The sequence below is a fragment of the Mastigoproctus giganteus genome, chromosome 14, assembly GCF_048544385.1.
Source record: "Mastigoproctus giganteus isolate SK-2022 chromosome 14, ASM4854438v1, whole genome shotgun sequence".
In the NCBI taxonomy this organism is placed as follows: Eukaryota; Metazoa; Arthropoda; class Arachnida; order Uropygi; family Thelyphonidae; genus Mastigoproctus; species Mastigoproctus giganteus.
Genome location: NC_143588.1, coordinates 93347514 through 93366006, shown reverse-complemented (window position 1 = coordinate 93366006; position 18493 = coordinate 93347514). Strand labels below are relative to the sequence as shown.

Genomic DNA, 18493 nt, shown 5'->3' with positions numbered 1-18493 from the left:
TATCAGTAAAATCCCATACTACATTAACCTCCCCACAACAGCTGGTATTATATAACAACAAATATAAAGTGCGATCAAAATGCCTGGGGATTAAACTATTTGGAAAATGATTAAGCTTACTGGCTATTTGGATGGAACTTCTTTTAACATATATTCACTGATTCCAGTGCTTCTGCAACTTCTGATAGACTTCTTTTGGAATTGCTAATACTTCCAGTGTCACATTTTGAATAATTTCCTCAGCCATTGCAAAAAAAAAATCAGAGAGCGAGCAAAATCTTGAGTATGGCAGATGGAAGACTACAACTGATTGAGAAAGCTTTGCAAGAAATTCTTGAAAGAGACAAAATCTTCCACTGAGAGGAGTGGGCCTTTGATTCTGCCATACAGCCATGATTTGTCATCAGTAATGACGCAAGGAAAAGTGTGGGTCAGCAGCAGGAGCATGTTGGTGAAGACTTTGACATCAAGAACCCTCCGTTCTCTGTGATCAATCATCAGTGAGGATATATAGCACAAACTTGGCTGAGGCTGCCTAATTTCCCAAATCTTGTGTTAAAAATGATTGGCATGTCCCATAAGAAATACCAGTTTCACCAGCAACTTCACAGATAGTTACACATCAATTAAAAGTGACTGAATCATGGGTTTTTAAAAGATGAAGGATAGTCAGAGCAGGGATCATCTTCGATGGGCAAAGCTACCCTCTCTTTGAGGTTTGCAAACCCCCAAAAAGTTTTTTTTTTAATATATAACGCATAGCATCTTCTCCAAAACTGTTTTTAATCTTGTGGGTTTCTGTTGCACTTTTTTATAATTTGAGACAAAAAATTTGATGCAAATTCACTGCTCAATAAAATCACTCATTAAAATACAGCAGAACATCTATTCAATGCATGTTAATTCAGACAGATAAACAGATGGTCCATGCAACAGATGGTCCTGTCGAAATGAGTCACCAAACACACTCTGGCAAGTATAATTCTCAATGCCACAATTTCAAGATACAAATTTAGTCAAACTTTTTGATCACACCTTGTATATTCACATAAGATCCAAGAAAAGTGTATTTTAAGAATCTGGCCACAGAATCTGAATTTATAAATGGCTCGTATTGTTAATAAATACTGATACATTTAGCAATACACTACTGCCTAAACAAAGCCTTGATCACTTGCCTGTGATTCAAACCTCAATAATATCCCTCCTTACCTTGGGGTGGGGGAGAAATAAACAACTTCTTGAGTCTCAATTAAGGCTTGTATTGTTTTCAATTTGTAAAGATCTTTATTGAGGGAACAATATACTTAATCAACACAGTTATATAACTGTTCAAGAAGTAAATGTAAATAACCAACAAATGCATTATGAAAAACAAAGTATTTGAAAACTTTATACATACCTGTGATGGTAATACTTCCAGTAGAAAATATTTTTAAAGTTGCCCTTGGTTCTTTAATTTTATAAGTAACTCCTGGATGTAATTCAGGCTCATAACTGAAAAATAAATAATTTCATAGGTTAACATGCAAAATGTCAAATAGCAAAACAACAGATAAATCTGAAAGAATTAAGTAATCTCCTGTTTCATTTGATTTTTGAAAAGGAAGCTAAATGAAAGAAAAGAGATAACCATAAGAGTTCTTATGACAACTGATCAGTTAGCAGATCAAATTTTAGTAAATAAACAAGTAACAATTAATATAGCAAATATACAAAGGGTACTAGGAAAGTTTTGCAATACAGCTTTGTTTATTTAATTTTTTCAAAGTAATTTCCTCTACATTCAATACACCTCTCCATCCTCCGAAACCAATCTTTAAACCAGTTCTGCCAAGTTTCACTAGGGGGTAAAGCACACTCGTTGTCCCAAGCCCGTAGAAGGTCCTCATCACTGGAAAACCGCCTCCCTTTTAGCTTCATTTTTCACATGCGGGAACAGTGCAAAGTCGCAGGGAGCAAGGTCTGAACTGTAGGGAGGGTGCTCGAGAAGTTTCAGTCCTGTCGTGGTCAAATATTCGGTGCAGGCTTTGGCGCGGTTAGCTGGAGCATTATCGTGATGGAGGTACCAGGTGTCCATTCTTGACTTTGGCCGCAGGTTCTTCATAGATCCAATGACTTTATGCAGGCATTGTTCAGTATACCACTTAGCTGTGACTGTCTTCTGTGTGTCCAAAACGACACGTTCCACAATTCCACTCGATTTGAAAAATACAACTATCATTTTCTTCTTTACAGATCGGGATTTTCTGACAATTACGGGTGTGTCGTCATCATCAAAGACCCAAACTTTGTTTTGAGCCTTGGTTGGCAGATCGTAATAGTACAGCCAAGTCTCGTCACCTGTCACGATGTTGTTCACATACCGAGATTGTCCCTTATCAAACTTTTTTAACATCTCCCGGCACCAAGTCACACGTCGTGTCATCTGCTCTTCAGTCAGTTGATGCGGCACCCAGAGAGAACAAAGTTTCTTCACGTGCAAATGATCTTGCAGAATCGAACGAATTGCTGGTGCATTTAGGCCCAAAGTATCCTCTATCTGTTGGTAGGTCACTCGCCTGTTTTCGTCAAGCATTTTCCTCACAGCAGTAACGTTTTCCTCCATAACTGATGTTCGTGGCCTTCCCGGCCTCTCAGAATCCTCCAGAGTGAAATTTCCCCTTTGGAATTCTCTATACCACCTGAATATCGTTGTACGATGTGGACAATCATCATCTAGTGCAATAGTCATTTCTTCTAAGCACTGGTCTATGGTTAAACCACGCACGAAATTATACCGCAAAACTGTCCTTATCTCATTTCGTGACCACGATGCCATCGCAAGCACTTTACACTCTCACTACTAATGAATAACTGAGCCCATCGACTTGGCGCGGCGGCTACTATGCACGTATGAACATGTCTCAACATGCAGCAACAAGCAGCTTCCTGTGATTCATTGTTGCGTCATATTGCAAAACTTTCCTAGTACCCTTTGTACATAGATAAAGAAAGTTAAAAATAGATAAAACTGAAATAGTATTAAAAGCACTAAAATATGAGGACCAGTACAAAAGTAACGCCTCCTAATTTTTTGCTTTCAAATGTGGCACCGTAGATCATTTCGCGTGTCACTGAGTAGTTCTTTTATGATGGTTATCACAGCAGGTTTCCCTGCTGTGATAACCATCATAAGGATTGTGCCCATTGGGTCCTGAAAATTCTAACAGATGAGCACAAAGCAGCCCAGAAAGTCATCTGTACAGAACTTCTCCTGTGCTACAAGAGTGAAGGAGAGGTTTTTCTTTCATGCATAGTCACAGGTGAAGAAACCTGGGTCCACCGTTATGACCCTGAAACGAAGAGACAGTCTATGGAGCAGCACCATCAAAATTCATGCACAAGAAGTTCAAAAGACAGCCTTCTGTCAGTAAAGTCATGGTGACAGTGTTTTGAGATAAAGATGGGGTCTTGCTTATGGAATACTTTGAGTGTGGAACCATAATCAACTCAGATTGATACATGGAAACATTGAAAGCTTGCATCTTTAGAGTTCGACTGGACAAAAACCTTAACGAGGTCCATTTTCTTCAAGACAACGCACGATGGAGGCTATTGCAAAACTAGGGTACACTGTTCTTCCTCACTCCTCTCGTATCCCAGATATTGCACATTCTGACTATCACCTCTTCGGCCTACTGAAAGATGCACTACATGGAATCCATTTTGCAGACTATCAGCTCAAGCACAGTGTTCACAATGCTGTGAACACTGGATAAAAATTATGGACTTTTATAGAATTGGAATACAGCGTTTGACTGTATGGCAGAAGTGCATAGAAAATTATGGTGACTTTGTAGAAAAATAACAACATAGTTGTAGGAATTAAATTTTCCGAGGAAAAAAACAGGAGGTACAGTCAGTCCTCGTATAGCATGATAGTTGTGTTTCTGGAAACCCTCGTGCAATGCAAAATCGTTCAATATAAACAACAGGCTCTATGGGAAAAATGGGGTTATGTGCTGACCACCCAAGATTGAACACACATTTGTAACCAAAACATTACCAAACACAATAAATAATTGTAATAAAATACTTACGTATTTTATTATGACTATTACGTAATAAAATATTGCTAATGCTTTTGCTTCTATCGTAAGCAAACTTGTTTTTTGTTTGATTTTCTATCCAAACAGATGACAGCCGTTCCATCTCTTCCAATTATTTGTGCCTTGATCTAATGGATTTTAATTACACTTTGAGTTGTTCCTGCTATGAAAGTTGTTTTTATTTTCTCTGCATTCTTTCTAATTCTTGGCATTGCTTCATTTAGGCCTCCTGTAGCATGTGTAATATCACATGGTCTTTCATTTCGCTCAAAGAGTTTCACAATTTCATATTTTTTTCTCTATCGACAGAGGCGGACTGGCCATAAGCCTTACCGGGAAAACCCCCGGTGGGCCGGAGGCCGGTGTGAATTTTTGACCCAGTCCGCCTCTGTTTATTGATATTGCTTTTCTTTTTCTCTCTGAATCTGTAGTGTCACCAATGCTTCCTTTTAAGTATTTTACTCATTTTTAGGGAATAAAGCACAATTACAAAATGAGGAAGCACACTTGATACACATAAACAAAGCTGTGAGTGTGTAGCAACTGAATAAACAACACCGTAAAGGCAGAGACAACTCTACCTCACATTTTACTAAAGCACATTTCTGGGAGTTACTACCATAAAACAAAAACAATTTCCAGTTGCGTTCCTGCTAGTGGAATCTGCTATAAACGGGTAGTAAATTCGATCTGATTGCATTTGCGATTATACCGATTGCTGGAATTGTGTGGGTTTTTAAGCTATTATGGCGAAATGTGTTTCCCCTTCACTGATATAAAAAACACAAATACATTTTCAGAATCTTTTCTTCACTCCTATTGTGTTGCGTTCAGTTGGGTGTTATTCCGCGTCTGACTGCCATTTCTTATAAACACAAAGGCGAATCGTGCATAAGCGAATTTAGTTCTTGTTATATATATGATATCGTTCCCCTATTTATAAATTGTGTATGATCGAATTTGTGTAGTGTAAATACGTATTATACAAGGACTGACTGTATTATTATTATTACTAGCCATATAGTGCAAGGAAGCCTTAGGCTTATGCTGCACAAGCTAAAATAAATTTCCGAGTTACCCTGACAAAGAGAGAGAGAAGTAGAAGGGAATCACCAAGAAAGATAAGAATGATGATATCCAGCTCAGGACCCTGGGTGTGCCAAACCCATACTCACCAGATGTAAGCCCCTGGGGATAAATTACTTTTGTGCTGCTCCTCGTATACTTATAAGCTCGTAAACCTTATAAGTTTACGAGCTTATAAGCTCGTAAACTTATAAGGTTGTCAGAACAGCATGGCATAGCACTTAAATAGAAGGGTAGACATGTGTTGGACATATGCATAATTATTTTTGCTCTTCTATTTAAATTGTTGTATGCCATACTATCTTTCAAGCTGATGAAGGAACATTGTTTCCAAAGTGTCTTACGTTTAGCACATTTAATATCATTGTTTTTTCAGTTATCTATTTTTACTTAGAACCAGTAGCATCAACCAGGTTTTGTGTCTGTGGCTAAATATCAAAAATGTACTTTTGCTTCAGTAGAACTGCATTTTGTCAAACAGATGAAGCATCATGTTAGTTGAGTCTCCCCTTGTTTGTTTAATGTTAGCAAGCAATTAAAAAAAAAAAGGTACTGTTACATACTTTTATGTTACTTTCCAGTTTCTAATTTTTATATCATCATCAACATCTTCAGCCATTGTTGATCCACTGAAGGATGAAGGCCTCCTCAACACATTTACAACAATTGTGGTCTTGTGCTTTGTTGCTATTTCTACTTTAAGCACTTTGTTCTTTCAATGACGTCACAGACCTTGGTTTGTTGGCAAATCCGTGCATGTGTTTTTCAGTCTCTTGGTTATGTTCAAAATTCGGTGATCCACACTTCTTTGTGTGATGACCTTCAGTCTTTGTAAAGCTTTGGCATTCAATGTCCAAGTTTCACCACCATATGTTAGGACAGGGAGGATAGACTGTTCAAAAACTTTTTGTTTGAGACAGTGGCAAGTTTGCCTTTAATACTATATCAAGCTTTCCAAATGTTTGCCATCACAATTTTATGCACTGTTCAATTTCCGTCATGATGTTTCAATCTGTTGAAATTTCTTGTCCAAGATAAATATACCTTTCCACTTGTCCGTCAGCCATGATTATCTTTGGTCTTGTAAATTTGTTGAACATAGCCTGCATTTTTTTTTTATATTTGCCTTCAAATCTAACTTGCTTTTATTCTGCAGTTCTTCTGGCAAAGAGAATGACATCATCTGCAAATCATAAGTGATTCAGGTAATCCCCATTTACCTCGAATCCTTTATTATCCCAATTTAGTTTGCATAAAAATTTCTTCTAAACAAGCAGAAAATAGTTTCAGGGAGATTGTGTCTCCTTGTTGAATGGCTTTTTCTATGTTGATCTGAACTTTATCATTGTTGACCCATATTGATGCAGTCACATTTTCATATATTGATTGGAGAATATCATTGTAAGCTCTGCCTACACCTTGGTGGATTATTGCTTATTTTGTGATTGAGTCAAATGCTTTTTCATAATTGATGAAGGCTATAAATCAGTGGTTTTCAACCGGGGTTCTGTAACAACATTTCAGGGGTGCCACGTAATTTGAGTTTAAGTTACTTAAACTTATTATTATTTTTAATTTATAAGTTTATTTCATTATAAAAGGAGTACAGTATGAGGTTGTCACAGACATTCTCTCACATATGCTAGACAAGCTGCACTTGCTACCTGGGAGTCTAAAACTGATATTCTGATGGAACTGATATTCGGGTGACACTCAAGTCAAGTGGACCCAATTTCGGCGAAGTCCGGACAGTCTGTGACAGCCAAATCCTCTGCTTGCACCTTCATGATAGTGGGACTGTTAGTAATCCTGGGTATAACCTCCATGCACAAGTACATGGTGGATGACCACCCAGGTGTGAACCAATGTAAGCAGGGGTCGAGGTGTGGCGCACACACCACATGGAGGAATGCCGCCCCTCTATGTTACAAGGCAGTACTAGGTGGTAGATGACTCTCATTAACCGGTGCAATACCACCACTTTGCTTACTGGAGGCTTGAAGTGGTGGAACCCATGTTTAGTCTCTAGAGCTAAGTTCTGGTCAACCCTTCCCTATCTCTTCCATCATGCAGTATGATCGATGACTTTTGAGGTTATGATGAACATTGTAGTGAGATCCAATATTCCTTACAATTCGAGGGTACAGCTCTAAAACGGTGTTCGCATGCCGGCCGCTAGCTAGTACACCGGACCGAACCTATTGATAACTCTCTAGGAGACTTCCAGATCAGCTAGTGTATAATCTTGCTACCTCTACTCTGCCAGATAGTGACTGGAGGGAGTCCGAGTAGTGTGTATGCGGGGAGCATTGTCAAGGCCACGTTATGTCAAGGATCTGGGTATATTCTTACCATGTGTACGGCATATCCCAAAATTTCATTACTTCATACAGCATGTCCCACCCACTTTTTCTTACTATTGAATACGCCATGAATTGTCAAACTAATAGAGCAAGCTTATCTGTGAAAAGATCTAAACCTCCCAAGCACTTCCTAATTCATTTCACATATATACGTGGTCTCAATTCTAATCTTAACGATGTCCATTTCCACTTGCAGTCTGCCAAACCCCATGTACTTTTTCTGACAGAATCTCAGTTATCGGTTGATTCAACTACTGCTCATCTCAGATGCCCAAATTATTCGCTGTACGATTCCTTTCGCCTCAAAGGTGGTACTTGTGCATATGTCCGTTCTAATATTTCCTGTCAGAGACTTGGCAATTTGGAATCTCCTCTCTTTGATCTTCTCTGGCTTACAATCTCTCTACCTCATTGTGTAAAATTCATCTGTCGTCTCTACCGTTCTCCCAACTCCACTAATCACTTGGAGCTTTTTGACTTCCTCTCTTTGCAACTTAACTTTCTCCAGTCCAACTTTCCTAACAGTGAGGTAATTTTCCTTGGTGATTTTAATGTTCACAACTCTAGCTGGCTTTCGTTTTCTAGTCATACCGACCAAGCTGGTCGAGATGCTGAGGCTTTTGCAATTACTAATGACCTTGCACAGATTGTTCATTTACCTACAGGAATACCAGACAATTCTAATCATACAGCCAACACGCTTGATCTTTTTCTCACAAACAACCTTTCTAAGTACACGGTCGAAGTGAGAGGTCCTTCAGGCACCTCAGATCACAACTTGGTGATTGTCTCTTCTCCAACGAAGCCTTCATCTCATGGATATTCCCAACCTCATATTGTTTGGCATTACAAGAATGCAAAATGAGATGACCTGCGAGATTTCTTTTCTTCTTTTCCTTGATCGTATTACTGTTTCAAAACTTCTGATGTCAATGTTTGCTCAGATCGTGTCAGTGAAATTATTCTTGCAGGAATGGAATCCTTTATCCCACACTCCACTTTAAAATCTCGTCCTTTATCTAAACCTTGGTTTTCCAATAAATGTGCTAAGGCTGTTCAAGAGAAGAATGTTGCATATCGTAATTGGCTTGTTTCTAATTCTTCAGTTTCCAGCCATAGTGAAGTGGTGCCAGCAGTTTGAAAGTGGTTGCACAGAACTGATGGATGCTGATTGAAAAGGAAGGTCACCAATGTTGACAACATGATGCAGGTTGATGAAATGATTCGCAATAATCGAAGACTGACAGTCACAGAAATGGCAAAAGAGTTGGATATTTTGATAGGCAGTATTCATTCCATCACCTGTGAACATCTTATCGCAAATTTGTGCATGATGGGTTCTTCGTTCACTGACAGATGAACACAAAGGCCAATGTTTTTTGTCTTCTCCAGCCTTCTTTCACACTATTCTGTGGAAGGCCATGACTTCTTACACCACATTATCACTGGTGATGAAACGTGGGTGCACCATTTCATCCCAGAAACTAAGAGTGTCTATGGAATGGAGACACACAACATCGCTTGTGCAGAAGAAATTCAAAGTTGCACCATCAGTAGGAAAGATCATGTCCACTGTTTTTCAACTGTGAAGGAGTTGTTGACATGGAATTTATGGCAAAAGGCACAACAATTAATGATACCTCATACTGCCAAACATTACGGTCTTTGCGAACAGCCATGAAAAATAAGGGGCCTGGAAAGTTAAGCAAAGGGGTTGTTCATTCAGGACAACACAATGCATGCACAGCACAACACTTTCTCCAAAGTTTTGGATGGGAGGTATGGCAACATCTGCCATACAGTCCCAATCTTTAGCTTTGTGACCATCACATCTTCGGCAAGCTGAAAGAACATCTAGGGGGAACAACGATTTGCAAACGATGAGCAGGTGTAAACAGCAGTTCGACGGTGGCTGAATGACCAAGGAGTGGATTTCTATCATCAGGGAATTGAAGGTTTAGTCACACGTTCTGAGAAGTGTTTACACCAACTCTGTGACTATGTGGAAAAGTAGTGCAAGGTATGCACTTTCTATTGCATAATGTTACATACCTCAATAAATGTCTCTTGGGCTACAATGGTCAAGTGTAGCATTTTTGAATTACCCTCGTAATATATTTTATATTGGGGGTTTTCATAAAAAAAAAACAAAAACAGATTTTTCTTTCCACCTTCGGGGGGGGGGGGGGTAGTGACAATTCTCCATCAAAGGCTTAATGTAACAACTTTTTTAATTATATAATTAATTTTGCAAATAATAATTACAACATTAAATATCACATCTGATGATTTTTCATACAAAATTATCAAAGAACATTAAATATAAAATTTGAGAAAAATCTCCAAAAATATAAGGATATTGACAGATTCATCTGAAAGTCTACTTCAAATTTTTGTGATAAAATTACCTGTTGAGAATATCCAATCCCTCTCAGTAGATGTTAGTGTGATTAAAAGTAACACCTTATGTAGTAAATTCAAATTCATTGTTCACATCCATTCACCACTAAGATTTGTTTCATTCCTCATTCAGTCACTGTACATGCACGCAGTTTTAAAAACAACTTAATTAAATATCTAATACAGAATTGGGCCACCCTGAGACCCAATACTTTCTATCAACTTCTAGTAGATATCAGTCAGAATTTGCTTCCATTTTCCTGCAAAGTGACTGCTGAAGCCAGTTTGAAAGAAGTTTATTTTGGCTGCAGCTTAATCTGGAATTCTAATTCATCCCATGGGTCTTCAATGGACCATACAGCTGGCCAGTCCAATGTCACTGTCCACAAACCAGTTCTGTACGTCCTTTGCTGTGTATGACATGAAGCATTTTCAAAGCACTGTCGGTAATCTCCACACCCAAACACATCCACCAGAACAAAATACTGTGTGTAGTGAGATTTGTCATTCCAGAGTACCTTCTTCTATTCTCCTCGAGTCCATAAATATTGGCAGCGACACCACTTCAAATGCTGTATCACACTGGTGACCCCGAGATTAGGCTTATACATAGCTGCCCTATCACTGAACCCAAAGCTGTGCAGCTTTCCACGGATGGTTGATGTATTAATAATCACATGCCTACCTTTTGAAAATGTAGGGATGAAAATAAAGAGTATAGTGAAACTTCTAAGTTTTCGCTCCTAAATAAATCTAAATAATAAGTTCTGCTATTACTGACAGTACACAATATTTACAGAGGGGTGTACAAATACTTTTGGTCGTGTAGTGTAAGAGCCAGTTATAAAACATGAAGACATCAATCAAACAAACAAACAAAAAACATGCTTATGGTTACTATGGCTGTTCAATAAATTTCTAGCCTAGCATAGGAGTTATAATCTGATGCAGACTTAACACTATTTTCCAACTTATGTGTTCAGAATTAAACATCTTTAGTCAGCTTGCCTGGCCTCTGACTTACTGCATCTTACAGTTAAGTTAATAAGTTAGTACAGTATTGTCCATTTACTGTTTGTCCTGAAGATAAGCTACCGCTATTATCCTTTTTGAATCCCAGAACACAGATGCCCAGAACTCTGCTGATAGGACTGACAGCAGCCTTTGGAGATGGTAAACTATCATGCTTCCAGCGTTTTGATTCTTGTTGGTAGTGACGAAGCTATGTTTTGTCCATAATTACATACCAGAAAGATTTCGGGATATGCTTAATAATAAGGAAAACAGTTGCACTGAAGTTTTGAACTGAGATGTTTCTGATCAGGTGTCAGAAAGCAGAGATCCATTGAGCAGAAACTTTTGTCATATCTGACAAAATGGCAGATATGATATTCATTTGATAAAGTTTCGTACTTGTTCAATTCAATGCCTGTAGTCACTACTATTCAGCTTTGATACTAGTTCTTTAACTTCATCCAACCAATTTTTGATGGATATGATGGGACAGATTTTTCTAAAAAAGGATTATTGAGCAAGGATGTCATGAAGCTTCATCCTTACTCAATAACTTTTTTTCTTCTTCTTTATGCAGGCTCAAACTTTAGTGATCCGAAAAAAAAAAGTATTGGAAGTATGAATACAACTTTTGAATGCATTCATATAAGTTTAAATTATGGAAAATAAAGTTTGCACCAAAAATAATCTACCTTCTACAAGAAGCTAGAAACTTGTTAAACAACCCCAGTATCCTCAAGTACAAAGAGAAAATAGTGAATACTATTATTTCTTGTAACACTATAACATACAGACTACATCATGGGCTAATTCTTTTATGTAACAATTCATGTTGTGATGTCATCCAGAAAGTGGTAACTGTATACCTACTCAATGAGGCTGGAAAATATAAAATATACAAATGGTTAAGATGGAAGATCCTCAAAGCATGAGTACATGTATTTGCAAAACTTCCGCTGCACATATGAGGTAAACGTAAAACAATATCACAGACAACTGACAAACTTTCGGTGATGCACACAACAAGCAATAACTTAGAAACAAATGGGTTGGACTAGCTAGATCGGTACAAAAGCAAAACAGGCAGTGATCCAGTTTGGTATGTCTGTAAATTTTGTGCACATTCTAAAGGTAACTTTTTGTGTGTTATAGGGCAAAAAACACATCACAACTGATGGAGACCAATTAATTTAGCATCAAATGGAAAACCCTAGAAAAAGTTATTTTCATTCGAGCACAGATTTACACACACACACACACACACACACACACACACACACACACACACACACACACACACACACACACACACACACACACACACACACACACACACACACACTTATCCATTGCACAAAGTTATTACTAAAGAAGTAAATTATTTCCTATATTTGAACATCAACTCCTGCATGCAACAAGCCACTATTCAACTACATATTAACAAAACACTAAGTAGTAATTGCATTCTTGTCTTGGAAATATGTTTGGAACAAAAATGAAGAGTATACCAAAAATTAGTTTCAGCCCCAACACAAATCGCAATGATATTCTCCAAAAAAATGGTCATATCTCAAACCTGTTTGAATCAACTTTAAGCTGCTGCAAACACAACAAACCAGTAATGCTACAAATGATATCCACAGGTATTATTTCCTTTCTTCCAACTTTTGCAGTGCAAAACTTTTACTTACTGTATACAATATAGCATTCAAGATGGCTGATCATCAACATGCAATGCAACCTTCAATTTTAATTAATAAGGTGACTTCAAATAAATTTGAAAAAAAGAAAAGATAACCTTATTACACTAAGGCAGCAGTGGCAAACCCTTTTCTGGTTTTCAAGCCAAAAATAAACTGAAACTAAAAACAACAATTTCTACAAGTCATAAAAAAAAAATAAAAATTGACTAAAACTTAGTAAATAGTTTTTATTGATATTATAAAATGTAATAAAGTATTTAATGAGAACTTTCCTGCTACATAATTTTGTGCACGATTAAATTCATAACTGCTAAATATGACTAACAGACCATAAACAAAATGGTCTTCAATTAAAAAAAAAAATTTTTTTATAAAAAAATAAGTTTATACATGCTGGTACATTTTTCTATGCAAGCCACTCAGTATGTATGGTCCTTGAGGCTGTCACATATATTCTCTCAACTATGTCCACCCTAACTTCTTACCTGAGAGTCTAAAACACTAATGAAACTGATATACAGGTGAAACTCAAATAAAGTGAACCAAATATAGGCAAAGTAGGGTCAGTCTGTGAGAGTCAAATCCTGTAATTGCACCTTAATGTTGGTGGGACTGTTAGTTTTTTTTTTTTTTTGTTGTAGTTATTGGCGCATCGGCTTCTGTGGCCATAATGCACCTCCCAAGGTTTTTGCAGTACTTTGATCCAAGCCCGAGGCGGGATTCGAACCCGCGACCTTTGGGTTGCTAGGGGACTGTTAGTAACACCAGGTATAATTCCCAAGTGCAAGTCCTGAAATATGGTACTCTGTGTACTGAAGGTAACCACCATAAGCAGGGGTCAAAGTGTGACATCCACACCATGCAGAGGAATGCTCCCCATCTACCACCAAGCAATACTAGGTGGTAGATGACTCTCAACCAGTGCAATATCACCACTTGGCTTACTGGAAGCTTGAAGCAGTGGAACTCATGTTTAGTCTCCAGAGCAAAGCTCTGGTAACACCCCATCTCTTCCATCACACAGTATGATTGATATCTTTTGAGGTTATGATGGACGTCATGGCAAGATCCAAATCTTCCTTACATTTTGAGAGTACAGCTCTAAAACAGCTGTTAACAGGCCAGCCGCTAGATAGTCCACCAGACTGAACCTATTGGTAACTCTCTAGGAGGCTTCCAGATAAGCTAGTGTATAATTTCACTGCCTATACTCTGCCAGCTAGTGACAGGAGGGAGTTCGAGTAGTGTGTGTGTTGGGGGGGGGGGGGCATTGTCGAAACCATGTTTTGTCAAGGAGCTGGGTATATTCTTGCTGTGAGTACACTACATCCAAAAATTTCATTACTTCACACATGTCCTCCCCACCTTTTCTTACTACTCGATACATCATGAATTGTCAATCCTTTAAAACTATGAAATTCCGTGCCACCACCGGTTGTGTTCTATTTGCTTTCCCTGCTCATGGACTATTGCATGGCATCACAATTTCCATTGAAGTAAAGCATGCTGCAAAACTGCCAAGTCGATCTTGTCCCATTCCTGTTGGCAGACTTTCCACAAACCTTCAACAATTAGGTGGTGTATGCGGGCCTTGTGCTCCTTTTCCAGTTGCAAATTTTCATTGATTATGCAACAAATGGTTGATTGCGAGGTTCCACCCACTTGCAGCATCTTCGCAGAATTTTCCTTTGCCATTCAAAACCTTATGATACCAAACTTCGATACACTAAAATTTTTCAACTTGCACCTATCAATAATTTTCACATAACTGTACCCTTCTTCAGAAAGCGTGGTCATGTAACCTTCCAACCATGGGTCCAATTTCCAAGGCATGACAACATTAAAACAACTGATGCACCTGCTCATAAGGTTTGGGACTGTGCCTGCACAAAAAAAAATTTACATTGCTGCCATATGTCACAAGCAGGATTATCAAAATCGTTATCAAAAGGCTGAATGAACCCTCCGTAGAACAACTTTATCTGCAAAAAGGTCTAAACCTCCATAAAACTTCCTCATTCATTTCACAAATATACATGGTCTCAGTTCCAATTTCAACAATGTCCATTTCCACTTACAAACCCCATGCACCTTTTCTGACAGAATCCCAATTATCAGTTAATTCAATCACCGCTCATCACAGCTGTCCTAACCATTCGCTGTACGATTCCTTTTGCTTCAAAAGGTGGCTCGTGCATATGTCCACTCTGATATTCCCTGTCAGAGAGACTTAGTAACTTGGAATCTTCTCTGGCTTAAAATCTCTCTAACACATTCTGTCAAATTAATCTGTTGTCTCTATCTATTTTCCAACACCACTAATCACTTGCAACTCTTTGACTCCCTCTCTTTGAAACTTGACTTTTTTCAGTTCAATTTTCCTAATAGTGAGATAATTTTCCTTGGTGATTTTAATGTTCACAACTCTAGCTGGCTTCTATTTTTCTAGTCACATGGACCCAGCTAGTTGAGATGCTGAGGGGCTTTTGCAATTACTAGTGACCTTGCACAGATTGTTCATTTGCATATCAGAATACTAGACAATCCTAACCACACAACCAACATGCTTTATCTTGTTCTCACAACCCTTCTAAGTACACAGTTGAGGTGAGTGGTCCTCTAGGCACCTCAGATCACAACTTGGTGATGGTATCTTCTCCAATGGAGCCTTTTTCTCATGATCATTCTCCACATATTGTTTGGTATTACAAGAATGCAAAGTGGAATGATCTGTATGATTTTAAATCTTCTGATGCCAACATTTGCTCAGATCGTGTCAATGAAATTATCTTGTAAGGTTGAAATACTATATTCCACACTACACCTTATAATCTCATCCTTTATCTAAACCGTGGTTTAGATAAATTTTGGTTACAATAAATGTGCCATGACTGTTCAAGATAAGAATGCTGCATATTGCAATTAGCTTGTATCCAGGTTCATGTTCTGCCTACACAAAAAGCTTGCAACAAATGTAAAGTAGTAATTAATCGATTCAAACTAGATTTTGAACAGGCTGAGAGTAGAAAACTTGCTTCATGCCCTAATGGTAGCCGAGCATTCTGGTCTCTTGCCAAAGCTATTGGCTGCAACTTTTGCCCATCTCTGCTCCCACCTCTGTCAAAATCAGATGGTTCTATTGTCACTTCAGCCAAGGATAAAGTTGAACTGCTAGCATCCCATTTTTCTTCCAACTCATGTATTAATGATCTTGGTAAAACACCTCCCACCATTCAATGCCTCCTGTGGTCTTCTGTCAAAAGGATTTTGATGAATCTTGATGCTAAGAAAGCTCCAGGTCCTGATGGTATTTCTCCACTTGTTCTCAAGACCTGCGCTCCTGAGCTTACTCTTATTCCATGTCACCTTTTGACGTGAATAACGTCTATACTGGGAGGTACCTTAGGGCGCTCAGGGTGTCACCAAAAGTGAAACGGCTAACCGCTGTTATATCTCCGAAACCAATAGACAAAAGTATAATAAATTTATACTTATTTTGTCGGGTATATAATGCCATCGACAAATATGCAAGAAAAAAATTAGCAATTCTGATATCCAATATCATTTTTTTTTTCAAAAAACTAAAAAGTTCACATTTTGGTCATTTGCCGCTGCACCTTGGTTACTTTCACTCTCAAATAGCAGTGATGCAACAAGTACAACGCATGTGCTCAAGAGAATTCAATTGTATGCAACGAGTGCAGTGACGCAACAAGTTGCGTACAATTGAGCAACAAATTTGTTGCCCTTTGAGAACTCTACAAGGATATATAAATAGATTTCGAATCGGGTTTTTAGTTTTCGAGAGTTGAACAACCCGTTAAAGTAACTACTTCGTTCAGTTACTTCATATTTGTCGAGCAATGCAGTCGTGTTGTTGGCCTATCCACCCGTAACCTGTTTGAACAACAGTTTTCAAGCAGTATGAAGCAGAGTTATTGAGTGTCAGTGGGATGATGTTTGTTCTGAAGATCCTTTGCTCAGTTACTTCACATTTATCGAGCAGTGCGGTTGTGTTTCATTTAGTTAAGTTGTGACAATGCTGAAAGTTACATCAACTAAACGTGTTCAAAGATTTCGACAAAATCACAAATCTAACATTGAAAAGCAAGCACATTCCTTGACTTTATGGAATCATCATTCAATCTCAAACTAGCCATCATTCGATCTCAAAAATCGACTATGTGTGGTTAATCACGTATCGACTTGGTTTTCAATTACAATGTTAATAGTTTGAATTGTTTCAACTATGTATCCTACTTTAGTTACCACAAACCTTTATTGTTGAATGTAAATGAAAATACCGAATAAAATAAAACTGATTTTATTAAGCTGAAATTGTATTTTTTCATTTCACATGACATTATTCACGGATCCACCTTCGGCTCCATGGAGCTAATGTTAAGTGAAATGAAAAAATACAATTTAAGCTTGATAAAATCAGTTTTATTTTTTTTTCACTTTCTTATTCCACAAGTGTTTTCCATTCTTCTGGGAAATTTGCTTATATCCAGCTATTTCCTATAAAGGGTGACAAACCCCTCCCATCCAATTATCATCCCATTGAACTTACTTCTACTCTTCCTAAAGTACTAGAGAAATCTATTAACCACCAACTCTTAAACTATATAGAAACCTTCCATCTGATCAACAGTTGCCAGTATGGATTCCGTCAGTTTCGATCCACTTGTGGTATTCTGGCTTGTTACCCATTTATGGACAAATTCAATGGAAAAGTTTGGTGAAACACAAGTTGCTCTTCACATTTAAAAAGGCTTTTGATTGTTTGGCATAAAGGTCGGTCTTCTAAATAAGCTCCCATCCTATGCTTTACAAACTGTTTTTTGTAAATGGGTATCCAGTTTTTGCTTTGACTGCTCACTGCAGGTGATGGCAGAGGGTTCTGCCTTTTAATTTCTTTGCTAATGCAGGTGTTCCCAGGAACAGAGGAACAATATAAGAGGAACAGAGAGGTTTCTCCCTCTCTGTTCCTCTTGTATATTAATGACCTTCGTCCACTGACCGGAAATTCTATCCAGTTTTGCTGATGATAGCAACACTGCATTCCACCTTCCAGTTTGAGAAACCTTGCTCTGCATATTATTATTATTAGCCATATGGTACAAGGAAGCCTGAGGCTTATGCTGCACCAGGCAAAAAAAAAAAAAAAAAAAATTTCTGAATTTACCCAGAGAGAGAGAGAGAGAGAGAGAGAGAGAGAGAGAGAGAGAGAGAGAGAGAGAGAGAGAGAGAGAGAGAGAGAGAGAGAGAGAGAGTAGAAGGGAATCACCAAGAAAGATAAGAATGGTGATATCCAGCTCAGGACCCTGGGTATGCCAAGCCCATACTCACCAGATGTGAGCCCCCAGGGGTATAGTTTCAACAGCTTCAATTTCTTGAATACCCACTACTGATTCCTTAAATGGTGTTCTCCAGTAGGGCAAAGCTAACTTAGTTGATTTCAATCCTTCTAAAACTCAGTCCTGTCATATCTCACAATTCTGCTCCAGCGCTTATCTTTAATGACACTGATTTCTAGACAAGATGCCATATTTCCATTGGGGATTACCTAGTTTCTCTAGTCATCTAAAAAACGGGGGTTTCTCTTGTTTTCAGCATACTTTTCTTCCAAATAGCTGTTCACTCTATGCAAATTGCAAATCTGGCTTTAGATTTCACTCAAGAGGGAAGCTAGGTTAATTAATGACTCATTTCTAACAAAGTCTCTCCACTCCCTGTCTCACAGACATTGTTTCTGCTGCATGCCTTTTCTTCTGAACTGGCTTCGGAACTGGGCACTGTTCTTCTGAACTGGCTTCTATAATTCCTTCTCTCT

The 18493-nt window shown here is 38.2% G+C and overlaps 1 protein-coding gene across 1 annotated transcript in view; it reads right to left on the bottom strand.

The window, feature by feature from the left end:
• LOC150075374 (TATA box-binding protein-like 1) overlaps window positions 1–18493 on the bottom strand; it is an 81400-nt gene that overhangs the window by 3556 nt on the left and 59351 nt on the right. The window contains exon 4 of the mRNA XM_090388239.1: window positions 1403–1497. Within this exon, the coding sequence (XP_090244365.1) occupies window positions 1403–1497 (95 nt within the window). The remainder of the gene's footprint in view (window positions 1–1402; window positions 1498–18493) is intronic.